Source organism: Megalops cyprinoides, chromosome 5, assembly GCF_013368585.1.
Source record: "Megalops cyprinoides isolate fMegCyp1 chromosome 5, fMegCyp1.pri, whole genome shotgun sequence".
Taxonomy (NCBI): domain Eukaryota; kingdom Metazoa; phylum Chordata; class Actinopteri; order Elopiformes; family Megalopidae; genus Megalops; species Megalops cyprinoides.
Window position 1 is genome coordinate 41285808 of NC_050587.1, and position 26693 is coordinate 41312500.

At 48.2% G+C, this 26693-nt stretch overlaps 3 protein-coding genes across 4 annotated transcripts in view; 2 read left to right on the forward strand and 1 right to left on the reverse strand.

Moving 5' to 3' along the window:
* The first annotated feature begins 780 nt into the window (after window positions 1–780).
* On the forward strand, window positions 781–5962 carry LOC118777927 (regulator of G-protein signaling 7-binding protein B-like). Of its 2 annotated transcripts, none has more exons than XM_036529185.1 (6): window positions 781–1436; window positions 2356–2522; window positions 3977–4107; window positions 4940–5081; window positions 5448–5518; window positions 5755–5962. In XM_036529185.1, exons 1-6 carry the CDS (start codon window positions 1287–1289, stop codon window positions 5844–5846), a joined length of 753 nt encoding a protein of 250 aa, XP_036385078.1. In that variant the 5' UTR covers window positions 781–1286; the 3' UTR covers window positions 5847–5962. The 2 variants fall into 2 exon arrangements, with proteins under 2 accessions (XP_036385078.1, XP_036385079.1); XM_036529186.1 differs by lacking the exon at window positions 781–1436 and adding an exon at window positions 1552–1606.
* A 3408-nt stretch (window positions 5963–9370) lies between these two features.
* c6 (complement component 6) lies at window positions 9371–21980 on the forward strand. Its single transcript, XM_036529184.1, has 18 exons — window positions 9371–9442; window positions 11162–11345; window positions 11901–12057; window positions 12434–12578; window positions 12752–12893; window positions 13171–13309; window positions 14003–14209; window positions 14624–14864; window positions 15454–15579; window positions 16277–16443; window positions 17307–17532; window positions 18150–18318; window positions 18882–18993; window positions 19102–19234; window positions 20254–20448; window positions 20756–20843; window positions 21041–21282; window positions 21485–21980. Exons 2-18 carry the CDS (start codon window positions 11200–11202, stop codon window positions 21652–21654), a joined length of 2805 nt encoding a protein of 934 aa, XP_036385077.1. The 5' UTR covers window positions 9371–9442; window positions 11162–11199; the 3' UTR covers window positions 21655–21980.
* A 1334-nt stretch (window positions 21981–23314) lies between these two features.
* Window positions 23315–26693, reverse strand: part of c7b (complement component 7b) — a 14646-nt gene continuing 11267 nt past the window's right edge. Inside the window, exons 15-18 of the mRNA XM_036528581.1 lie at window positions 26658–26693; window positions 26347–26443; window positions 25211–25395; window positions 23315–24231 (exon numbers count right to left, since the gene is read on the reverse strand). The exon at window positions 26658–26693 is cut by the window's right edge and continues 153 nt beyond it. Coding sequence (XP_036384474.1) covers window positions 24053–24231; window positions 25211–25395; window positions 26347–26443; window positions 26658–26693 — 497 coding nt within the window. The 3' untranslated portion in view covers window positions 23315–24052. The remainder of the gene's footprint in view (window positions 24232–25210; window positions 25396–26346; window positions 26444–26657) is intronic.

The window sequence follows — 26693 nt, forward strand, 5'->3', positions numbered from 1 at the left end:
TAGAAAAACGTACAACCAGGAAGAAAATCTGTAATATAAGCAAGAACGTCGGCGGCTCATAGCGGACATAGGCCGGTGAACTTCTGCGGAGAGCCAAAGGACAGTTCCATTTTTTTTAAAATTTTGCTGAAGAGTAGCAGGAGAGAGTCTGCTTGCAGAGTGGTGTCTCAGAGAAACCCTCTTGGTCTAACCTTAATGCCGAGGACAGAGTTTATCAGAGGCTTCAGATGAAGACGCGATCTGACAGCTGTGCGCGCGATGCGCAGGTGCGACATTGCAGGTGAGCACGTGACTGGAGGCTTGCATCAGCAAATACAGCAAGTTCCCCACAACTGTCCAAGTAGCGAAATTATAAATATATAATACAATATAAAATGTAAAGTAATGTTGTTTCGCACTTGGCTAGTAACAGTGTACTCAGACACCTCTGTGGTGGTCTGAAATCTTGAACTATAGTTAATTTTTTGTTATTTTAAAATGAATCCGTTATTTAATTAAATTGTTATTTCGCTCATTGAAACGGGAGCGTGGCTTCGCTGCGGAGACGCGAATCCGCGTCAGTCCCGTAAGCGTGAGCGGTGCAGCGCCGCCCCGGCAGCCGCTGGCGTTTACAGCACAGCCTTCCATTGCAACTGCCTTTCTAACGTTCGCATCTCGGGGAAAACAAGTGGCTTTGCTGGACATTTCATTGGCTACATGTATCAACTCTGGGGGCCTTTTGACGGCTCGCGTTAGCATTCCTGTCCTATGAATGCACAGCGTTCCCGAACACGTCAGCCTGCCAGTTACTGTACGTCTCTTCTTTCCAAGGTTAGATGCATTCTCCGAAGAAGACCTTGGAAACGTGATCTGGACTATCTATAACATTCGCATAAAAAATTCTTTCAACTCGACTCGGCTCTGCACGACCTGTACACCTAGCTATGTGTTAATTTAATATTAATGAGTTCAGGTGCTGCTATTGTTAGCGATGCCCGTGTTACAATAAAGCAGCGAGCCTGCGCGCTGAGAGACCCTCCGGCGTTTCTCCGCAGTGCTTGATGGGAGCCCGTGGCGGGAGACGGGCTGGTGCTGCAGTGCGAGCGGAGAAGATGCGGAGCGGAGCTGCGAGCGCCCAGCCGCCAGCCGCGCCAGCCGCCGCTGCCGCATAGGAGCAGGAGCGGGCGAGTCTCCCGGACAATCTGCTGCAGTTGCTTCACAACAGCAAATAAATAAGCGACTAATCTGCAAATATCTGAAAATAAATTTCATCCTTCCCTGCAGGTTTTATTAGTGGATGTGTATGCATGTGTTCTGCACCGAATGGGCGCAAGAACCGCCCCAAATCCTCCGGGAACATTTTTCAGATCGGAAAGGCACCTCACAGGGACCCGGAGCGGCGGGAGAGCACGGAGAGCGCGCGGAGAGCCGTGCGTGGCGTGGAGGAGTGCAGGATGGTGAGTTCCGCAGACCGCGTGGCTTTCGGTCTTATATTCCCACTAATCAACACTTATTCCATTCAGGTCACGAGCAGATGCACTATTTTTAAAACTGCAGCAAAATCGATGCTGTTCAGGAGGCAGAGTGTTCCCGCCGCGTGCCGCTGATGGGGAATGTCATGTCGGAGGTGCATTATTTATTTACATTGAGCTGCATGTACTTCAAATGTCTGTTTATTTAAGGTAAATAATATAATGAGGGGTCGAATATTTTCCCCCTATGCGCTGATTGAGGGACGGAGATGTTTACCAGGTTCAGAAGTGACTGCAGGATTTCTCTCCGGTGGCATTCCAGTCCATTCCAGTACAATCAGTTGCTTTTCGCCTTGTAATATAATTTAAATGTAAATGGCCCTGATTGTACCATTAATGATCATATGATGATGAAATAACTTTTATTAGTGCAGTAACCGTTCTTCTCCACCGATACGCATTAACTTGCAGGGTCGGGGGGGAGGGGGGGGGGGGGGGGGAGATAACTCATCATTATTTTTATTATTATTGATGCTGCGTTGTTTCTCCCGTTGTCTGTGATAGACTGGCTTTCGTGTAAACACGAGCTGTGTCACATGTTGCGGTAAACAGAATTGTTTGACAGCGACATTCATAATCATGTCTCCACCTTTGCGCTATTGTCCGCTATTGTCCAAGTGTTCTGACGTCGGTAACTCTGTCCCAGAAAGTCCATTTTAATTGTCTGTTTAGTTTAGAATTTGATATGCGTGCACAAACGCCCATCAGCAGATGCATTTTATTTATGTTATAACCATCTTTTATTCTAGCCATCAATCACATTTTTATTCATTTATTTCAACAATTAACTCTGACGTTTTTTACGCGCACGCGAAATGATGCATGCCTTCGTCCCGTCTTTCAGACTGTCCAGGAGTTCAACACGCTCGTGGCGCTGTATCGCGAGCTGGTCATTTCCATCGGGGAGATTTCCGTCGCGTGCCCCTCTCTGCGCGCGGAACTGCACAAGACACGAGCCAGAGGCTGCGAGATGGCGCGAGCCTCGCACCACAACCTGTCTCTAATTTATGGGTGAGCAGAACTGAGCGGCTGTTGTGTGCATGCGTGTGTGAGAGAAAGAAAATGAGAGACACGGGGAAGGGGAGGAGGTTTTGGGATGGCTGCCCTCGCCGTTTGGAGCTGTCCTTGGTGCTGACACCTGTGGCGCGCGGACTCGCTGATCCTGCGGGACCCCGGAAATGGGACACGCTGTTGAAAGAGGTGCTCCGTTTTCATCTCAGTACATTCGGTCCTCAGTGTGCATAACTCGGGCATATGCGCTGTTTGCATATTACGTGTTTTTAAAAACGCAAGTCGTGTCCGATAGGCTGATATGTAAAACACGTGGCACAGAAGGCCTGTAGGACCCATTTTAATAGTAAATTACAGTAAGGAGCAGCGACTGAACGGGAGCCAAGCGCAGCTGCAGGTTACAGTGAACAAAAAACTCAGTATAACGGAGCGGTATATCAATGCGGGCAACATATACATACACAGAATGGTTCTGTGTTGGTCCCACGGATATTGGCCGGCCACGGTGTGGCTGGTAGGAGCCACGCTTTTCTGTGCTGGGACCTTTGCCTTGCTGGTATAGGCACATACCAGGCCGACCTTTCAGTGTTTTCACTAAACTGGAAATTACTTCATGAGATGACCAGTTCTAAAAAAAAAAAGCGCAAGCAAATACCACTTGGTCATGAAATAAATTGCCTTTTTATCATGCCTTTAGTATTAGTTGGAAATTCAAAAATGTAGTGATTTGATTGTCCCATTGCGGTGAACGTTGGCATATGAGCTTTTCATTGGCAATTTAGATTTAGGGAATATAAGACATATGACAGTGATTTTGTATCTCATATTTCACATCATTATGACCTACAGTCTGAAGGTGAGAGAGAGCAGAGAGACAGTTTCTCAGAGCTGGGCTGCCTAAACACACACAGTTCTCACGCTTCTATATTTTACACCCTCACTCAATCATTCAGTTCACTCATTCATTTTCACTAATTTATTTGCTAATTTGAATGATTCTGCTCCTGGGGGAGGTCAGAAAGGTCAGGAGGCTCAGTGCCTAAATGAGCCTTTATTTCATTGGCTGGATTCAATGATTTTGTGTTCATAATTTATGTATTCATAAACAAAATAGGATAAGTCTTCATATAATGGGGGGGGGATATCTACTCACCATGATTTGTCTTTCCAAAGATGGAAGTGAAATTTGACTTCTGCTGATAACAGTCACATTGCCTTTTGCGTGTGCATTTCCATCTGTGATGCTCCGTAGCACAGCAGTACAGCACATGCATAACACTATACAACCCACTGAGGTACAGTATGGTGTCATGCAGTGCAGTACTGAGGTACAGTATGGTGTCATGCAGTGCAGTACTGAGGTACAGTATGGTGTCATGCAGTGCAGTACTGAGGTACAGTAAGTGTAGTGGCATGCAGTGCACAGCAGAGCGCAGTGTTTCCTGTGTACGCAGGCCAGAGGACGGAGAGATCCACCCAGAGATCTGCAGGCTCTTCATCCAGCTGCAGTACTGTCTGGAGATGTTCATCACTGAGATGCTGAAGTCCGTCTGCCTGCTGGGCTCCCTGGAGCTGCACAGGAAGGGTACGGCACAGCTAAACACAGGGAAATAAAGCACAGCTACACAGGGAAACACAGCACAGCTACACAGGGAAACAAAGCACAGCTACACAGGGAAACACAGCAAAGCTACACACAGGGAAACACAGCACAGCTACACAGGGAAACACAGCACAGCTACACAGGGAAATAAAGCACAGCTACACAGGGAAACACAGCACAGCTACACAGGGAAACACAGCACAGCTACACAGGGAAATAAAGCACAGCTACACAGGGAAACACAGCACAGCTACACAGGGAAACACAGCACAGCTACACAGGGAAACACAGTACAGCTAAACACAGGGAAACACAGCACAGCTACACAGGGAAACACAGCACAGCTACACAGGGAAACACAGCACAGCTACACAGGGAAATAAAGCACAGCTACACAGGGAAACACAGCACAGCTACACAGGGAAACACAGCACAGCTACACAGGGAAACACAGCATAGCTACACAGGGAAATAAAGCACAGCTACACAGGGAAACACAGCACAGCTACACAGGGAAACACAGCACAGCTACACAGGGAAATAAAGCACAGCTACACAGGGAAACACAGCACAGCTACACACAGGGAAACACAGCACAGCTACACAGGGAAACACAGCAAAGCTACACACAGGGAAACACAGCACAGCCACACAGGGAAACACAGCATAGCTACACAGGGAAACACAGCACAGCCACACAGGGAAACACAGCATAGCTACACAGGGACATACAGCACGGATTGGCAGAATGTGCAGCCAGCGGTGAGGCGTGTGGCAGTGCATGCTGGGACAGTGACACAGCGTGGGTTTGCAGGGAGTGGTGCTGCGGAGCCGAGCGCCGACAGTAAGGGGGACGAGAACTCTGACGTGCCCATTCTGGAGGACAGGTGGACCCCACCTGGGGAGTGTCTGCAGGACACCTGGCTGCTGTGCACAGACATAGAGAACACAGAGAGGTATGAGGAAGTGTGTGTGTGTGTGTGTGCATGTGTGTGAGAGTGTGTGTGCCTAAAGCATTCCCCTCCCTGGGATCTCTGACTCTCACTGTGCTGCTGGAGCCTCATGGGCCTCCTGGGCATTTTATTCCAGTTAGCTGTATAAACAGTTTTGTTGCTCTTTTGTTTCTCTCCTCTCTCTCTCTTTCTCTCTCCCTCTCTCTCTCTCTCTCTTTCTCTCTCCCTCTCTCTCTCTCTCTCTCTCTTCCCCCCCCTCTTCTCTCTCTCTCTCCCTCTTTCTCCCTCTCTCTTTCTCTCTCCCTCTCTCTCTCTCTCCCTCTCTCTCTCTCTCTCTCTCCCCCCCCCCCCCCTCTCTCTCTCTCTCAGGGATGTGCGAGAGATGAAGAATCTGCTGAGCAAACTCAGGGAGACCATGCCTTTACCACTGAAGAACCAAGGTGTGTGTGTGCATGTGCTTTCTCAAGTTCTTACACTGAGGTATTACTTACACTGAGGTGTTTGTGTGTGAGGATTTCACACTGTGATATCACTGTGTTGGGTATGCCTGCACTTATTTCTGTGTTTGAGTTGCATGTGTATAAGTTCTCACACTGCAGTATTTCTGTGTTGTGTTGTGTGTGTGTGTGTGTGTGTGTGTGTGTGTGTGTGTGTGTGTGTGTGTGTGTGCACACAGATGACAGCAGCCTGCTGAACCTCACCCCCTACCCCCTGGTCCCACAGAGGAAGAGGCGTTTCTTTGGGCTCTGCTGCTTGGTGTCCAGCTAAGAGCCTGCCCCTGACCTCTGACCTGGAAGCAGTAAGGACACCATGTGACTATCCCCCATGATCCTTCAGTTCTTGTGTCTTACTGCCGTTGGCCAAACAGCTCTTTCTTTTGCTGAAATGGCTGCTCCTTTTTTATCTTTATTTTGTGATACAAATAAAATTCTTTTTAAAAATTAAGAAAATAGTTATCAATGTATATATTATACAGTATATATCTATATATTTTACTCTAATTTTGATTGATGCTTTATAAAGATTTTTTCCCGTTTTCATTTTTGTATTGAGAGTGAACTCTCTGCCCATCAACCTGTTAATCTCGCAGTTTCCTTTTTTTTCCACAGTAGCTGATGAATGCGGATGGGATTTTGGTGCGATTGTCAATTCTATTATTTCTATAAAATAAAATGTGATCTGTGTGCTTCTGTGGTTATAAACATCCTTTGCAAATTTCATGGTCTGCTGCGGCATGGACTGGCTGAAAAACAGCTTTACTTGTGGTATTTTCTAACATATTACATCAACCTAACAACTCATACGGACCCATTTCCTCAAAGGTATGTTTGTTCAGTTGATAAATATTTTAGTTTTTGTATTCAGTCTGTAGTTAATTGTATTATGTTTTGGTATCTGTACAGTGCTCATAATTTAGTCTTCCATACACCGAGATCTGTTTTTCTTTTTCACTGAGTATTTGATACTCTATGAGAAGCCATTGCTCAAACAACATACAGACATCTCAGTGTGACTCTTGTATATACAATAGCGAGTACACACACAAGCACTATTATTTTGCCTGAGGTGGATTTCTCTCAGACAGTTACGTTGGACCAGCATCACTGGCTTTGAATGGTATGACATGTTTGAACAGACAGAGCACAGCATAGCTCTTACTGCTTAATTTAGTTCTAAGTATATAGGGTGTGCTGGCGATGGTTTGAAAGTTGATGACAGTATTGTTAATAAAATTTTTACATTTGAACCAACTGATTGGTCCTATTGTGATTTCATAAGAAGCTTGTGTGAAAAAGGTTTCAATGGCCACTTCATTACATGCATCTTGTGAGTCGCTCGGGATTAAAGTGTCTGCTAAATGACGCTAACGTAATAAAATGGCGTACTGAAAGGCAAAAAAAAGTGCAGCATGTTCTCCCCTGTGTCCGCAAGATGGCGTACGTTGACGATTGTGTACAACTGTGTTTAAGGCTCCGTCGAATTCTTAAGAATATTCATATATTTTTCTGCTTTTGCGCTTTCTTCTTCTGTCTAGTTTTCCATTTTATTTTCGCAGAAGCACCAGCTGTAAGACAGATCGGTGTAGTACTGCGCCATCTGTCGGAAAATGATGATTTATTTGTCTTGCATTTGGAGAATTGTGGTACTTGTTAATTCGAAAAGACACCACTAGATGGCGCCAGTTCAGAGTTTGCTGAACGAATGTCAGCCTCAGAACAGGATGGTTTAACCACTTCGTGGCTTCATAAATTCTGTATTTAATAAATCAGATCAACTGTATATTAATCACTGAAATAATGCTAACTGGTGCATGATATTAAATTACTAACAATGAAGATTAGAGATTACACACACACACACACACACAGATTACAGCACACTGTCAATACACACTCACACACACTCACACAAACAGCGGCTGGAGAAAGTATTCATTCCCTTGGCGTTTTACCACATTTTGCTGTGTTATGGCTTGAAAGTTTAATGCTTTTGGATTGATTTTTTTCCTTACAATTAACAAAACATCAACTCAGCTCTAAAGAAGGAAAATCATTTTTGTTGAAAAAGAAATCTGAATGATAAATGTAAAACAGAAAAATCCAGCTTGTATCCCCCCCCCCCCCCCCCCCTCCCAGAGCAGGGAGGGGTCCCCTAGCAGAGCTAGGTGAGGTGAGAGACCCAGGCAACAGGGAGACTAGGCGACCAGGGGAAAACAAGGGCACTGCTTTTACCGCACTTATATAGAGACACTTCAAACGCTATAGTCCACGTGGGCACACAGTTCGGTCACTGGTAGAAAACTCGCACCTCTAACTGCTGCGTGATCTGATTGGACGAGAGGAGCCCATTTAGATGCTACGTGACAAAGACCTGAGAATCTCCAGTGAACTGTGTGGGACCCCATCGGGTCTCACGTTTCAGGTGTCAAGTGTTTCAGAGATATTGTACGCCTGGCTGTGCCAGGATGTTTGTGTTCACCTTAAACCAAGAGACAGTGTCATGAAGTCCAATAAATGGCTTGGTGTTCTTTTATGGCCTCATAGGGTGAGGGGTCACGCAGAGCCCAATCCTCTCCTCGCCAGATGGCCAGGGCCATATACATTCCGAAGATGCCAGGAGTAAGCATTGCAAATGACTTGATTTTGGTTGTAGATATGTGTCCATATCCCTACAGATGTCAGGTGGGTTAGCAAACTGTTCAGCTCAGAAATCAGCACATTAGTATGTAAAATAATTGTTCACTGCAGTAAATGTGTTTTGTCTTTGAAGTAAATTGTGATTTAATGTGTGAATCATCAGTATCTGCTCAGTGTAAAGGACTGCTGAACATTCTGATATCATTAATGCTGCTGTGCATACAAGTGATACAAGTGAATATATGATTTCCTCAATAGATGGCATTTTTTATAGATTTGCATCTGATTTTTATAATGGTATCATCACAGTTTGGGCAACTATTTTGCAGTGGATTTGGCTATTTTACAAAGTTGTATTTAGATGGCTGTGTGCAGTTTTCTGAGAACCTGGACTTTTGCAGAAATTTACAGAATCAGCTGAGAAAGACTGTAATGGAATGTAAGGAGGGTCTTCATGTGCCACAGTGCAGGACCCAGCGGTAGGAATCTCCATCCTTCAGAGACTGATCTCCTCTCCTCGTAAAAAAACACTGATGGCTTGCTGAGGAACTTTTCAGAGGTCAGCGATGTGTCAGGAGAAACTTGCAAGTGGGCGGAGTTTCCAGGAAAAGACCCTCCGGAGACCCCAGCTTCCAGTAAGAGGAGGGCACTGTTGCGCAAAGAGAGGCTGTCTCACTGCCGCTCGCTGCTTCAGTCCGCACTCCTCGTTGGCATAATGCATTTGATTGGCAGCGTCAGCATACCTGAAGTATTTTGCACTTTCATACAGGAATGACTCAGTGTGGGGAAAATATGAACTATGTAGACCTTTCTTACTACACCTCAACCAGCACCAAGCTACAACTGATCACACATGTAGCCACCAAAATCACTGTGAGGAAGAATGTGATTGTTCTTTCTTAGAGCCAATCAGGATCTCGGTTTCATTCACATGAGGGTGCTGAGTGGCACCCTATGGAGAGGTGATGTTCCACGCTGCCGGGAATCTGGCCCATCTGCCGCAGCTCTGAGGGAGAGGCAGTGCTGTAAGATTACCACGGTGTTGTGGAAATGTTGCACAGCTTTGTTTGAATCAGGCCAAGTTTCCTTTATCCCCATCCTCCAAAAAAAAAAAAACCACTCAGAACAGCAGTGCTGAGAAACGGCACTCCTCCCCAGCCAGAGAGAGACTGCAGACGCACAGTCTGTGCTGAGTTCACTGTGGGGTTCGTCCTGTGGGTTTTGGTGGTGAGTTTCTGTGTGGGGTTCGTCCTGTGGGTTTTGGTGGTGAGTTTCTGTGTGGGGTTTATCCTCTGGGTTTTGGTGGTGAGTTTCTGTGTGGGGTTCGTCCTGTGGGTTTTAGTGGTGAGTTTCTGTGTGGGGTTCGTCCTGGGGGTTTTGGTGGTGAGTTTCTGTGTGGTGTTCGTCCTGGGGGTTTTGGTGGTGAGTTTCTGTGTGGGGTTCGTCCTGTGGGTTTTGGTGGTGAGTTTCTGTGTGGGGTTTGTCCTGTGGGTTTTGGTGGTGAGTTTCTGTGTGGTGTTCGTCCTGGGGGTTTTGGTGGTGAGTTCAGGTCTGTGTGGGGTTTGTCCTGTGGGTTTTGGTGGTGAGTTTCTGTGGAGTTTGTCCTGTGGGTTTTGGTGGTGAGTTTCTGTGTGGGGTTTATCCTCTGGGTTTTGGTGGTGAGTTCAGGTCTGTGTGGGGTTCGTCCTGTGGGTTTTGGTGGTGAGTTTCTGTGTGGGGTTTATCCTCTGGGTTTTGGTGGTGAGTTTCTGTGGGGTTTGTCCTGTGGGTTTTGGTGGTGAGTTTCTGTGTGGGGTTTATCCTCTGGGTTTTGGTGGTGAGTTCAGGTCTGTGTGGGGTTCGTCCTGTGGGTTTTGGTGGTGAGTTTCTGTGTGGGGTTTATCCTCTGGGTTTTGGTGGTGAGTTTCTGTGTGGGGTTTGTCCTGAGGGTTTTGGTGGTGAGTTTCTGTGTGGTGTTCGTCCTGGGGGTTTTGGTGGTGAGTTCAGGTCTGTGTGGGGTTTGTCCTGAGGGTTTTGGTATGTTGGCTGCTGTTTTGTGTGATTGTGTGTGTATTCTGGGGTGTTTTTTGCCAGTGTAGTCCTTCTGCAATGGTCTGCAATGTCTACTGTTTTCCTGCCTCTTCAGTTTGAGTTGCAGAGTGTGATCTTTGGACCAGTTTAAGTCACAGGACTCAATGTCCAGCCCAGAGCTCATTTGATTATGAATTCAGACATGTATTCAGACATCTTCTATTTTGACATCTTGTATTTTACAGGCTACAGGAATTTGATAACAATGTCTTTAACACAATTTCACTTAAATGGAATCAAATAATATGTTTCATGAATGCTAACACAGGGTCCTCTCTCAAATCATTTTCATATTCCATATTTCTTTTTTTATTGTAAAAGATAACATTAAGCAATTTCACTTACTCAGTTTGGGCAGTTAATTTAGTGAGTTAATTTATCTTTATTTTGATGATGATAAGGAACTTAGTTAATATGAAAAGAGGCTGTATTATCCTGTACCCTGTAAAAGTCATTCTGACCTTCATGCTTTCTATCCTTCCCACTTTTTGCATTTAGACACATGAAGCCTTGACAAGCACGAACAGGATTTGCCAAGGAAACGCTTTAATGCTGGTCAGCTGTGATCTTTGTTTCGAAAAAGAGAATTATGGGCAGTGTTATATATGCATCAGTATGCATTAGTTCTAACAGCAGATCATCATTATAACTGGCTTATCACTATAACACAATTAAGAAGCAAGATTCCGTGGCTGTGCTCCTTCTTCACTGGTTTATTTTGGAGCAACCGTAAGCATGACAGTGCAGTGCAGATTAGCGCCCTCTAGATCCTCCTACATAATAGCCATACGAGCATGAATACATCACAGGCAGTGATGTAGATGCCTCCTTTCCCTTGCACTACAGTACCCATCATCCCTATCTCTATCTTTACAGTGTACCTACTGCAGTGGCATTCGTGTTTGGGTGACACAATGACCCCTGGTTGTCACCTCCTCACTGCTCTGGCCATCCTGTGGAAGGTCACTGTGACACTGGGCTGCATGTGTGACCGATACCCCTGGAGTGCATGGAGCACCTGCTCCAAAACCTGCAACTATGGAACCCAGGACCGGCACAGGTACCTCCTCACACAGACGCCTGACACACAGGTACCTCCTCACACGGACACCTGACACACAGGTACCTCCTCACACAGACGCCTGACACACAGGTACCTCCTCACACGGACACCTGACACACAGGTACCTCCTCACACAGACGCCTGACACACAGGTACCTCCTCACACGGACACCTGACACACAGGTACCTCCTCACACAGACGCCTGACACACAGGTGACCAAAAACCTGACTCTTCCAGCATCATTATGCATGAGCTGTGAGGATCACCACCTGTATCTACCTGTATCTGCAGGAGGATCAGCTATGATAAGTACTACCTGTATCTGCAGGAGGATCAGCTATGATGAGTACTACCTGTATCTGCAGGAGGATCAGCTATGATAAGTACTACCTGTATCTGCAGGAGGATCAGCTATGATGAGTACTACCTGTATCTGCAGGAGGATCAGCTATGATGAGTACTACCTGTATCTGCAGGAGGATCAGCTATGATGAGTACTACCTGTATCTGCAGGAGGATCAGCTATGATGAGTACTACCTGTATCTGCAGGAGGATCAGCTATGATGAGTACTACAGGACGAACATGTGTGAGCAGCTGTGTGTGAAGCGGGAGAGCCGTGCCTGCAACGTGGAGGCCTGTCCCATCCACTGCCAGCTGTCAGAGTTCGGACACTGGTCACCATGTTCCCCCTGCGCTAAGAAACAGGTGCATGAACTCTCTCTCTCTCTCTCTCTCTCTCTCTCTCTCTCTCTCTCTCTCTCTTTCACACACAAACACAAACAAACACTCTCTGACTCTTTGACTCTCTCTGACCCTCTGACTCTGTCTCTCTGTCTCTCTGACTCTGTGACTCTCTGACTCTCTGACTCTGACTCTCTGACCCTCTGACCCTCTGACCCTCTGACCCTCTGACTCTCTGACCCTCTGACTGTCTGACCCTCTGACCCTCTGACTCTCTGACCCTCTGACCCTCTGACTCTCTGACTCTCTGACCCTCTGACTCTCTGACCCTCTGACTCTCTGACCCTCTGACTCTGTCTCTCTGACTCTCTGACTTTCTCTCTCTCCGGCCGTTCTGCAGTTTCGGACGCGATCACTGGTGAGGCCAGCGCAGTTTGGAGGGCAGGACTGCAGCGAGACTCTGATGGAGGACCGGGCATGTCACCCCACCACCGAGTGCAGGATAGAGAAAGTCGACTGTGGGGCCAAATTCACCTGTGACAGTGGTATAAACACACACACGCACACACACACACACACGCATGCACACACGCACACATACACACACCTATATGCGCACACACTTTCACAAAGACATACAGACATGTACAAACTCGCACACATGCATGCACATACAGAGACGCACGCATGCACACACAGTCTCTTTTGCTGTCTACAGGGCGCTGCATCGATCCCAAACTGCGCTGCAACTCACAGAATGACTGTGGTGACAACTCTGATGAGAGGCACTGCGCCAGGATCAGCAGAGTGTGTAACCGCATCTATGAGAGCATCCCTGGGGCAGAGCTCATGGCCAACGGGTGAGTCACAGAGCGTGGAGCAGTGGTCAGAGCATCAGTGTGGAGCAGCGGTCAGAGCAGCAGTGTGGAGCAGCGGTCAGAACAGCGGTGTGGAGCAGTGGTCAGAGCATCAGTGTGGAGCAGTGGTCAGAGCATCAGTATGGAGCAGTGGTCAGAGCAGCAGTGAGGAGCAGTGGTCAGAGCATCAGTATGGAGCAGCGGTCAGAGCAGCAGTGTGGAACAGCAGTCAGAGCAGCAGTGTCCAGTGGTGAATGAAGTGAATGTTGTTGTTGTGCAGGTTTGATGCTGTGGCTGAGAGCATGCGTGGAGCTGTCCTTGACAACATGTTTTTCGGGGACCAGTGTGTCACTAACCGCAGCCGCGAGGACAGGAAACAGTATCGCATCCCGGCCAACGTGGAGAGCGTTCATCTCAAGGTTTGAGGAACCCACACAGACACACACACACATACACACACAGACACACACACAACCACATACACATATGCACACACACACACACACACACACACATATGTACACACACACACACACACACACACACACACACACACACACACACACACACACACACACAGGCACACACACACATATCCGCACACATATCCGCACACATACACACAGACACACACACACACACAGGCACACACACACATATGCACACACATACACACACAGACACACACACACATACACACACACACACGCACACACACACACATATGTACACGCACACACGCACACACACACACACACACATACACACACACACACACACACAGACACACACACACATATGCACACACATACACACAGACACACACACACATACACACACAGACACACACACACACACACACACACATATGCACACACACACATAAGCATTCATCTGAAGGTATGAGTCGCGGAGCAGAGGAACCTCCTCAGATAAAGCTCCATCACAATATTAAACCACAGAGCATAAAATTACCATTCATGCTGGCAAAGGATGCTTGGATTACTGCAAAAGAGCCATGTGATGTAGGCAGCATGAGGCCAGGCAGCTTGGACAGTGTTGATTCTCTTGCGTCGGCACTGGCCAGCTTGGCTGACTGTCACCCCCTGCAGGTTGAGTACCTGGAGGACTTCAGAGAGGAGGCGGAGCCAGCGCAGAGTGAGCCGGTGGAGCTGTCATCAGAGGCCTCGTCCAGCCAGTCCCACTCAGATCACCGTTCCGGCTCCCTGTGGATCCCCATCCTCTTCTCCAGCAGGACGAGCAGGACCTCCTCGGGATCCTCTTCCTTCCGCACCGCCGTCAAAGCCTCGCAGAAGAAGGTCTGTCCTCCCTGCATCTCACTCGTCACCTCTCACTCATCACCTCTCATTCACCTCAGCCACTCATCACCTCTCACTCATCACAGCTATTCCTCAACTCTCACTCATCAACTTTACTCATCACAGCTGCTCATCACCTCACACTCATCACCTCTCACTCATCACAGCTGCCCATCACCCCTCACTCATCACCTCTCACTCATCACAGCTGCTCATCACCTCTCACTCATCACACCTTCAGTCATCACAGATATTTATCAGCTCTCAGTCATCAGTGATTTATCCCTTCTCACTCGTAACTGTCGGCTGTTTATCAGTTTCTGCAGTCACTCATCACGACTGAGATGTTCCTCCTCGCTGCTTTACTGTGCAGGTTCCTGTGGTTCTCTCCCGTCACTCTCCCTCCTCCCACAGGACTCCAAATTCTTCCGCGTGCACCAGGTGGTGGGTGTGTCCACCTTTAGGACAAAGCAGTCCGACCTTTACCTCTCGGAGCCCTTTCTGAGATTCCTGAACGATCTGCCTCTAGATTACAACTACGCCCTCTACAGGCAGGTCTTCCAGCTCTTTGGGACCCATTATTTTGGCTCTGGGACACTGGGTGGAGTGTATGACCTGCTTTACCAGTACGACAGGGAGGAGCTGAAGAACTCTGGTAGGAAAACTCAAACTACAGGCTTTCTGAGTGCTTTAATCTGCAGTGGATTCGAACTCCAGAAATACAGTGAAATGGAGTTTTGCTCTGATGGCAGAATATCTGTTTAACATACAGCACAAGTACACTCCATACAGTACAGTATCTGACCGAAAACCAGGTCATCACAGGTCTGAGGCCAGCATTGGTCAGTACTGGAGTCAAGAAATGATATCTAAAATATGATTTTTAAAATACAATGAATATTTATCCAACAAATTTCAAAAGATCTTACATCTTTGACCTATACTCTCGTACAGCTATATTGTCACTTTCACATGTACAAGCGGTGGATTATTTTTCATTTTAAATGTGTATGGTCTTGCAATATTTTCAGCAATGAATTAATGTTTACTAATTAAATGTGTTTCAATTACAGAAGACAGAAGTATATTCTCTGTATTTTGACAGACAGTAAAATTAAATTTGTTTGATCATTGCACCATTGAAGGATGCAGGTAAAAGTGTTTATGTAAACCAGTCTTCTTTAATTGGATGAGGAGCTGTTGCAGCATGGGAAAGTGAGTTTGTGAGTGTCTCCTGTGTTCAGGTTTCACAGACTCTGAGTCGAGTGGCTGCATCGCGTCGGAAACCTCGGTGAGGTTCCTGCTGTTTTTTTCATCAAGAAGTGTCAGTCGGACATGCTACAATAATAAGATGTCTGAAAAATATGAAGGTATTTATTTATATTATACTTTTTACATATTGTGTTAGCTGCTTATGTTTTATACTGGACTGTTAAGCTCCAGAGTCCAGAGCTCTAACCACTACTCCACACTAACCCGCTACCCTCAAGTCCAGCGCTCTAACCTCTACTCCACACTAACCCGCTACCCTCAGGTCCAGCACTCTAACCTCTACTCCACACTAACCCACTACCCTCAGGTCCAGCGCTCTAACCTCTACTCCACACTAACCCACTACCCTCAGGTCCAGCGCTCTAACCACTACTCCACACTAACCCACTACCCTTAGGTCCAGCGCTCTAACCACTACTCCACACTAACCCGCTACCCTCAGGTCCAGCACTCTAACCTCTACTCCACACTAACCCACTACCCTCAGATCCAGCGCTCTAACCTCTACTCCACACTAACACACTACCCTCAGGTCCAGCGCTCTAACCTCTACTCCACACTAACCCACTACCCTCAGGTCCAGCGCTCTAACCTCTACTCCACACTAACACACTACCCTCAGGTCCAGCGCTCTAACCTCTACTCCACACTAACCTGCTACCCTCAGGTCCAGCGCTCTAACCTCTACTCCACACTAACCCACTACCCTCAGGTCCAGCACTCTAACCTCTACTCCACACTACCCCGCCACCCTCAGCTGTAACCTGTGGGCGTCTCCTCTGTGCGCCTCCGCAGGCTCGTTCCTGAAGGCGTCGGAGCGATCCATCTCCATGGTGCGGGGGGGCAGGGCGGAGTACACGGCCGCTCTGGCCTGGGAGAGGCAAGGGGCTGCTCCCGACAGCACCACCTACAAGAACTGGATGGAGTCCACCAAAGACAACCCCACCATCGTAGACTATGAGGTAATCAACCCCTCCACCATAGAGTACAGTATGAGGTAATCAACCCCACCATCGTATAGTACAGTATGAGGTAATCAACCCCTCCACCATAGAGTACAGTATGAGGTAATCAACCCCTCCACCATAGAGTACAGTATGAGGTAATCAACCCCTTCACCATCGTAGAGTACAGTATGAGGTATTCAACCCCACCATCGCAGAGTACAGTATGAGGTAATCAACCCCTCCACCATAGAGTACAGTATGAGGTAATCAACCCCACCATCGTAGACTATGAGTTAATCAACCCCTCCACCATAGAGTACAGTATGAGGTAATCAACCCCACCATTGTATAGTACAGTATGAGGTAATCAACCCCTCCACCATAGAGTACAGTATGAGTTAATCAACCCCTCCACCATAGAGTACAGTATGAGGTAATCAACCCCACCATTGTAGACTATGAGTTAATCAACCCCTCCACCATAGAGTACAGTATGAGGTAATCAACCCCTCCACCATAGAGTACAGTATGAGGTAATCAACCCCACTATCGTAGACGATGAGTTAATCAACCCCTCCACCATAGAGTACAGTATGAGGTAATCAACCCCACCATTGTAGACTATGAGTTAATCAACCCCTCCACCATAGAGTACAGTATGAGGTAATCAGCTCCACCATTGTAGAGTATGAGGTAATTCCTTCCATTATGGAGAATGGGGTAGGGGTCTGACAAGCTTAGAAAGGCCCTTTCTGTTTCTTATGTGAAATATAAATTAGTTTTCCGTTGCAGGTTCTTTTGAAACCAGTTCCATCAGGGTAATGGACTGATGTAATATTGCCTCTGCGTTGATCTAACGTTGTCTGTGCGTTGCTCAGCTGTTGCCCATTCTGGATCTGGTCAGAGGGTTTCCCTGCGCAGTGACGAAGAGGAGACACCTGGAAAGAGCGCTGGTGGAGTACCTGGAGGCCTTCGACTCCTGCAAGTGTGCCCCCTGTCCCAACAACGGCCGCCCGGTTCTGTCTGGGACGGAGTGCCTGTGCGTGTGCCAGACTGGTACCTACGGGTCAAACTGTGAGAAGCGGGCCCCAGACTACACCTCAGGTACCCCTGCTCACCCTGTTGCAGCCCAAATCAACCTGTTATGGCTGGGATGATGTCCTAACGAGTCCAGGTGGTTGAGGGTGGCCCTATTTATATATGATAAAGTTTGTTAAGTGTTCTAAGGAATCTTGATAAATCACTTTTACTCCCAGGAGTGAGAGTAGGACCAGACTGACCTGTTTCCCTCCCTGAGATGCAGAGTAAAGAATGTCCCATTATGTTACATTGCATTACTGTTATTTAGCTGACGATCTTATCCACACTGACTTTACATAGGTTACAATTGCTGGATATTTACAGAGGAACTGTTGGTGAAATACCTTGCCCAGGGTACCACAGCAGTGCCCCAGTAGAGAATCAAACCACCCCTCTTTTATTTGACCCCACCCCTCTCACGTTTGTATCTGCCCTTCTCACACATAACCCCACCTAACTCCCACCCCTCCAAATACAGCCCCACCCATCTCACTCATGCCCCACCTCTCGCAGACACAGCCCCACCCACCTCACTCATGTCCCCACCCCTCACAGACACAGCCCCGCCCACATCATATTTGTCCCCACCCCTCACAGACACAGTCCCGCCCACCTCACTCATGTCCTCACCCCTTTCTCAGAGGCTGTTGACGGTCGCTGGAGCTGCTGGGGGCCTTGGAGCACCTGCGACTCCTCCATGAGGCGGCACCGGGTTCGAGAGTGCAATAACCCCGCCCCTCTCAGAGGTGGGAAGGCCTGTGCTGGGAGCAGCAAGCAGGAGCAGGAGTGCTATATCTCCATCTTCCAAAAGTGAGAGCGTCTGTCTGCTGAAGGTCTAACACTGACAGAGTCTCCATGCATAACCACTCACTGTGCAGAGTGTCTGTATGTACCTGTGCTTTTCATTATTTAGTTGTGTGATCTTGAGTATCTGTGCACACATGTGTGTGGGTGTGTTTATGTATGTGTATGCATGATTTGTGTGTGAATGTGAGTGTGTGTGTGTGTGTGTGCCTGTGTGTGTGTGAGTGTGTGTGTGTATGTGTGTGTGTGTGTGTGAGTGTGTGTGTGTGAGTGTGGGTGTGTGTGAGTGTGTATGTGTGAGTGTGTGTGTGTGAGTGTGGGTGTGTGTGAGTGTGGGTGTGTGTGAGTGTGTATGTGTGAGTGTGTGTGTGAGTGTGTGTGTGTGAGTGGGTGTGTGTGAGTGTGTGTGTGTGTGTGTGTGTGTGTGTGTGTGTGAGTGTGGGTGTGTGTGAGTGTGTATGTGTGAGTGTGTGTGGGTGTGTGTGAGTGTGAGTGTGGGTGTGTGTGAGTGTGTATGTGTGAGTGTGTGTGTGTGTGTGCATGTTCTCACTGATCTTATTCCTCTGCAGGCAGGACGTGTGCATCAGTGATGATGAATTAGAGAGAGAGTCGGAGCAGGAGGAGGTACCGGGCTCCCCTGCATGTCGCAAACCCAGGCCACCTGTGAACAGCTACCTGAGGGTGAGGGGGGGGGCTCCCCGGCCACCTGCAAACAGCTACCGTGTCTTCATGTCTTTTTAAAGTGTCTCTCTTTCCTCTCTCTCCCTCCCGCTCTCCCTCTCTCTGCAGATGGATAAGCAGCGCTACGATTTTGGGGATCAGGAAGAGGTGGTGTGTCACTCCGGCTATGAGATGGAGGGGTATCAGTACTTCCGCTGTCTGCCGGATGGGAAGTGGAGCGAGTTCACAGGGACATGCCTCAGTGAGTCTCAGAGCTCAAGGAGAGGCCTCCTTGCTCTGCCTCTGTCAGGGCCTAACAGGTCACATGATCTTGGGTCAGATGACCTCATAGGTACATGGACAGCTAACAGCAGCAGCCTTGCTCTGCAGCACTGCTCTGATTAGGCACTACGGTAACGATGTCATGATGAGTTTCTCTCATGATGTCCCGTGAGCTGCTGGAAACACATGGGCCACTGTAGCACAGCCCTCGTGCTGTCTGCAGAGGACAGACATAACAGTCATTTGATGTTGCTGGAAATGACCGACACTGCTGAAAATAACCAACACTACTGGAAATGACCGACACTGCTGAAAATGACTAACACTGCTGAAAATAACTAACACTACTGAAAATGACTGACACTGTTAAAAATGACCAACACTGTCGAAAATGACTGACACTGCTGAAAATATCCAACTTTACTGAAAATGACTGACACTGCTGAAAATGACTGACACTGCTGAAAATGACTGACACTGCTGAAAATGACTATGACATTGCTGTAAATTTGCTATTTGAAAGCAAGATTATCGCTTCACACACGCTGATGATGTCGCTGATTGGGAAACAGTGGCTCTCTTAGGGCACAAACAGAGGCACAGTGTGTAAAAACCGGTTATTCATGAGAAATAGGAGGGAAGAGAATTTATGGTGAAATAGATAATTGAACCTGTTTTTGATGGTTTTCGTGATTAACAGTTTTATATGACAGTTTAAGAATTACCCATCACCTTCCTTCATGCTGGAAATGTCTAAATTCTAGTTTTGTAGCACTGTGGGAATAAAAGCAGAGCTTACATTAAACAACAAAGAGATCTGAGCTTAGTTTTAACTTAATATCAGATTAATAAAACCATTTCCTGTAAACCAAGGCCTGGCGCTAATGTCCATTCAGTCAGGAACGGAGGAATTTAGGACCCCTGAGTGATGGTTCTGACCTGGTCTGGACTCCTGGGTGATGGTTCTGACCCGATCTGGACCTGTGTTTCCCGCTGCAGAGAAGGTGTGTACCAGGCCCGATCTGCCTGCGGACATGACCCTGCAGCCGAGGAAGGACGAGTACAAGATCGGCGACGGCATCGTGCTGAACTGCGCCACAGCGGGGATGGTCCCCTCCGGCCCGCGCTTCTACACATGTGGGAGGAGCCTGACCTGGGACCCGCCCCTCCCGAGCGACATACACTGTGAAAATGGTAGGATCCCATTCCACTCAGGTCAGGCAGCATGTGAGACGTGGCGGTAATGTTCTCAAGGTCAGTCTGGTATCTGGTCTGATATATTTGTGCGACGTTATGGAGATGTTATGGAGACGTTATGACTTGTTCGGATCACAGTCACAGCCACTCTGTGATAAATGCTTTTTTTCCTTGTGTGTTGAGGTGAAATGGCGTTTCTGCAGGTCAGTGGGTGAGGCTTTTTTTCCTTGTGTGTTGAGGTGAAGTGGCGTTTCTGTGTCAGTGGGTGTGGCTTTTTACCCAAACTTGCTGTGTCCCTCCACAGAGAAGCCGTTTATCCCCGATAGCAGCTGCAGGCGTGGAGAGAGGAAGCAGGGCTCCCAGTGTGTGTGCATCCCTACAGAAGAGTGCAGGTAACACACACGCACACACACGCACACACACACACACACACACACACACACACACACGCACATGCACGCACACATACACACACACACACACACACACACAAGGGAGAGAGACTGCAGAACCTAGTCTTTATGTGTAAATGTGCTTTTGATTGGCAGAAAATACAGAGCAGATTGTAAAGTCTGCTTTTGATTGGCAGTCCATACAGGGCGGACCTTTGCGTCCTGGATGCAGGAAGTGGCAGCGCTGTGATGAAGTCGGCCTGTGCCCTGCATGCTGGCCGTTGCCACGGAGACCAGCTCTACTTCCTGAGTGAGGGAGCATGTGAGGTGGATGAGCCCACCTTGGAGTGGGCGCGGTTCCGAGCCAGGCTGTCCAATCAAAGCCAGGTCCAGGAGCCGTGTGGACCAGGCACCTGCTACGAATGGGAGACATGCTCTGGTACTTTTATGATGATTATTATTGATATTATTATCATTAGTAATTAGAGTGGAAGGAGTGACAGGAGTAGCCACAGTGGTTATGCATTGCTTGCTGTTAGTATACGCAGAGAACACTGCGGCGTGTAAGTGTAGTTGCTGCTCCATAACGTTACCAACCTCAGTTTGGGTGATGTTTGCTCTCCTGTGCCCCTGTCCTGCAGAGTCTAAGCGATGTGAGTGCAAACTGCCCCGGGACTGCTCCAGGGGGGGTCAGCAGCTCTTCTGCCTGGAGCTGAAGGCCGGCACCAGGAAGACCATGAACCTGTGCTTCACAGCGGCCATGAAGTGCGCCAGGCTTCAGTTTGAAATCGCCCATGAGGGGGAGTGTTAAACCCAAAACGCACCCAGAGAAACACACTAACCGAAAAAACGGGCACTTTCCCATGCACGTGCCTGACCTGATTCTTAATCATATCACTGACCAATCGGATCCATGCTGTGAGGGCCATGGGTAATAACTGAAGAGCAGTTTTGAATATATCTCATATGAAGCTTTGCTGTGGGCTCACTGCTGTAGTGTTGCATACAAAATCTTTTCCCTTCTCACTCTATTCTTGTTGCTTACCGTAAAACTTCCAGTAAACGCAGAGGCCTTTATTTGCTTTAATTACTTAACTTTACCGGCCTTCAGTCTTCTGCAAGTTATTGGTAGCTGAACTGACCAGGAAAATTCACCATGTTTTTTTCCCAAGTAGCCTACTTAACAAACATTATACAACGCTCTTTGGTAGCAACTCAAACAGGAATCACTAATAAAGTAAGTTGAACATAGTCATTGCAACCTATGATGGGAGAGCACAGTCTGTAAGAATAGCAGTATCACTGTGAGTTTAGGCTACCATGATCCGAAAGACAGCTTGTTTTGTTTTTTATGTTTGTTCTAATTCGTGAACAGATGAACACACATAAGGCAAATTGAATTCACCAAAACAAGCTCATTTAGCCTAATGTAAAAAAAAATATTTGTTTGTGTTATTTTGTTTTTTAGCCACAAAAAATAAATAGGACTACTGTAAGCATTTTAACCCACTGCTCTTTCATTTTATAGTCACGAAAAATAAATTTAATTTTCCCCGGCGTTTATTTGAGGCAGGCGGTTATTTTACTGAAAAGGTCGCGCATACCGGCGATTATAAGAGGCCTGCGTTTATTGGAGACTCAGCTGTTATTGGAAGTTTTACGGTATGTTGCAGCTTGTGTGTTATCTCTGAATCTACAATCAATAGTCTCAGTCTCCTTCAGCACAAGCTGGAAAACTTCTTATGTACCATGGTTGTTTTATTTTTACATTTTAATTAAAGTTCTGCATTCTGTGGTCTTTCATTCTGTGTTAATGAGTTTCACTCAGCAGCTGTGGCATTTTCATTCTGCATTCTTTTGTGGGAGGAACCCTTGTAGCCGCACACCACATCCTGTTTGTAAATCCTGTGCTTTTGGCAGAACTTCGCAGAGGGCTCCATAAACTGCGGTTCAGCCTCCCCTCTGGGCGTGTGGAGTGTTCACTCGGACTGAGGCAGCCTCTGCCTGACCCCACGCCCCCCCCCCCTTCCTCACTCCCAGCACATTTACACATTTACACACCACAGCAGAAGCTCTCGCTGCTCTCCATGTCTCTGCTGGGATTCATCCCAAGTTTCTCGCCAGTTTGCCTGACCCTGACTCTGTATGGGGGCTATGGTTTGCTGGGGAGGTTGTATTAATGAGGACAGAGACCTTATTTCATTTACATTTATTCATGTGGCAGATGCTTTTATCCAAAGCGACTTACAAGTGAGGTACAGTACAACACAAGCGAATAACCATACAGAGTCAACAACATTAGAAATGCTGCGTGACAAAGCTCCAAAGGTTGGCCAGGCAAGGTACAAACTGGCAGCTAAAGCTAACGTGTGCATTAAACCTTTAGAATACATTTTTTAAAAATATTTTTATTTTAGTTTAGTAAGAGACAGTTTGAGACAGGAGAAATTCCTTTAGGGGGAAGTGTTTCAGGTGCTCAGGTGAGAGCGGAAGAGCTGTGTCTTCAGATGTTTCTACTCAGCAGAATGGATGAGGTGTGCTATGTCATGTAAGATTTCAATTTTAACGTAAACTTTGAGGCTTGATAGACAACCCAAATGACAGTGATTAAAACAAAATAATCATAAAATTTACTATAATTATAGTATAAATCATAGCGTATAAACTTATGATAAACTATAACACTATGTTACAGTCTAATGAGAACTGCTGCTGTTCCTTCTGCCATGAGTGTGCACGCTGGCCCATGAGTGTGCACGCTGGCCCATGAGTGTGCACGCTGGCCCATGAGTGTGCACGCTGGCCCATGAGTGTGCACACTGGCCCATGAGTGTGCACACTGGCCCTCTGTCTGTTACACTTCTGCTGAAAAGCCTTTTTTACCTGAGAGCGTGACTGGTATATTCTCTATGTACATTAAAAAGCAGTGCAGAAAGAGGGGTATTTACTCCAGTCAGGGGTATTTACTGCAGGCAGGGGTATTTACTCAGGACAGGGGTATTTAGTCCGGTCAGGGGTATTTACTCCAGTCAGGGGTATTTACTCAGGACAGGGGTATTTACTCCAGTCAGGGGCATTTACTGAGGACAGGGGTATTTACTCAGGACAGGGTTATTTCCTCCAGTCAGGGGTATTTACTGCAGGCAGAGGTATTTATCAGGGCAGGGGTATTTAGTCAGGACAGGGGTATTTACTGTGGGGAGGGGTATTTACTCAGGACAGGGTTGAAGGGACAGGATGGAGATGTGGGCCCCCCTGCACCTCCGGAGCCCCGCCTCACACTCTGTCATCGTCACGGCGATGGCGCCCTCCCCAGGCTTGGCACACAGGAGGGCACCGGGCTCGATGCATTCTCCCTGCTCCCTGCACACGCACACGCGTGTCCGCTCTGCGGGGAAGAAAACAAGAGGCGGGAACAAACACGTCAGCCTGGAGGGCCACAGCGCCTGCAGGGCTACTCTACCCTGGCCCTGGAGGGCCACAGCGCCTGCAGGGCTACTCTACCCTGGTCCTGGAGGGCCGCAGCGCCTGCAGGGCTACTCTACCCTGGTCCTGGAGGGCCGCAGCGCCTGCAGGGCTACTCTACCCCTGCAGGGCTACTCTACCCTGGCCCTGGAGGGCCGCAGCGCCTGCAGGGCTACTCTACCCTGGTCCTGGAGGGCCGCAGCGCCTGCAGGGCTACTCTACCCTGGTCCTGCAGGGCCACGGCGCCTGCAGGGCTACTCTACCCTGGTCCTGGAGGGCCGCAGCGCCTGCAGGGCTACTCTACCCTGGTCCTGGAGGGCCGCAGCGCCTGCAGGGCTACTCTACCCTGGTCCTGGAGGGCCGCAGCGCCTGCAGGGCTACTCTACCCTGGTCCTGGAGGGCTACAGTGCTGCACTCTGCTACCTCGGGTCACCTCTGTGTCCCAAAATACAAGGGCAGCATCTCTCTAACCCGCCTCTTCCCAGTACTGACAACAGGGAGTATGGAGGACAGACTCCCTGGATGCCTTCAAGAAAAAACTTAAAACTCATCTTTTCAAGCTGTATCTCTAGCCTACCTCCCTCCCAATCCATGTCTATCTATCCTATCGATTGTGATTTTCATTATTTAAAAAAAGGCACTCTACACTAGATTAGTGCTTAACTGTGTATCTTACTGACCTCTTGTAATAACTTTGCGATAAGCGTCGATCTGGGTAAGAGCGTCTGCTAAATGAGGTAATGTACTGTAATGTACGGTGTCCGTAGAGGTACTGTAGATAGTTATCACAGATACAAGGGTGGGAGGTTGAATCCATGGACAGGCTCAGTTTAAAATAAAACACAAGGAGTGCCAGGGCAGGCGTGAAAACCACAGGGACCAGTAGGGGGAGCTCAACTTACCGTCACACTTCTCCCACAGCTGACAGGCTGTGCAGGGTGTGGCCTCGTGCCTCGGCCAATCACAGGCGCTATCCTCAGTCATGGTGTAACTCCGCCCCAGGCACTTCAAGGCATGGACTTTGCACGCGCTCAGTCTGACCGCACGACCACGCTCGCTGTCCATCACGCACACCTCGAGGGACGAGCTGCCAATGCCAGCACACACAGCCAATCAGCTCACAAACCCGACACACACAGCCAATCAGCTCACAAACCCGACACACACAGCCAATCAGCTCACAAAACCGGCACACTCAGCCAATCAGCTGACAAACCTCACACACACAGCCAATCAGCTCACAAACCCGACACACACAGCCAATCAGCTCACAAAGCCAGCACACACAGCCAATCAGCTCACAAACCCGGCACACACAGCCAATCAGCTCACAAACCCGGCACACACAGCCAATCAGCTCACAAACCCGGCACACTCAGCCAATCAGCTCACAAACCCGGCACACTCAGCCAATCAGCTGACAAACCTCACACACACAGCCAATCAGCTCACAAAGCCAACACACACAGCCAATCAGCTCACAAAGCCAGCACACACAGCCAATCAGCTCACAAAGCCAGCACACACAGCCAATCAGCTCACAATGCCAGCACACACAGCCAATCAGCTCACAAACCCGACACACAAAGCCAATCAGCTCACAAACCCAACACACACAGCCAATCAGCTCACAAAGCCAGCACACACAGCCAATCAGCTCACAAAGCCAGCACACACAGCCAATCAGCTCACAAACCCGGCACACACAGCCAATCAGCTCACAATGCCAGCACACACAGCCAATCAGCTCACAAACCCGACACACAAAGCCAATCAGCTCACAAACCCAACACACACAGCCAATCAGCTCACAAAGCCAGCACACACAGCCAATCAGCTCACAAACCCGGCACACACAGCCAATCAGCTCACAAAGCCAGCACACACAGCCAATCAGCTCACAAACCCGGCACACACAGCCAATCAGCTCACAAAGCCAGCACACTCAGCCAATCAGCTCACTCACCGACACTCGTACACACACACACACACACACACACACACACTCACCCACACACACACACACACACACACTCACCCGCACTCATAGGGCATCCTGCACACACAGTGGTCCTTCACCCGCTTCTCCCACGGCCTGCACTGCACGCCTGGGCCCTCCGCTGGTGCTGTCGGCACTGGGAATCAAGAAAAAACAGAAATGAATAAACTTGAAAGATTTGTAAGATTTTGTAAGATATGAGTCTATTATAACATCTTTTATGTGTGTTTATGTGTGTGTGTGTGTGTGTGTGTGTGTGAGAGTGTGTGTGTGTGTGTGTCTGTGAGTGTGAGTGTGTGTGTGTGTGTGTATGTGTGTGTGTGGGGGGGGGGGGGTAACGGGGGTCGTACTCGCTTGGCACTTTGTGTTACTTGGAGATGGGGACC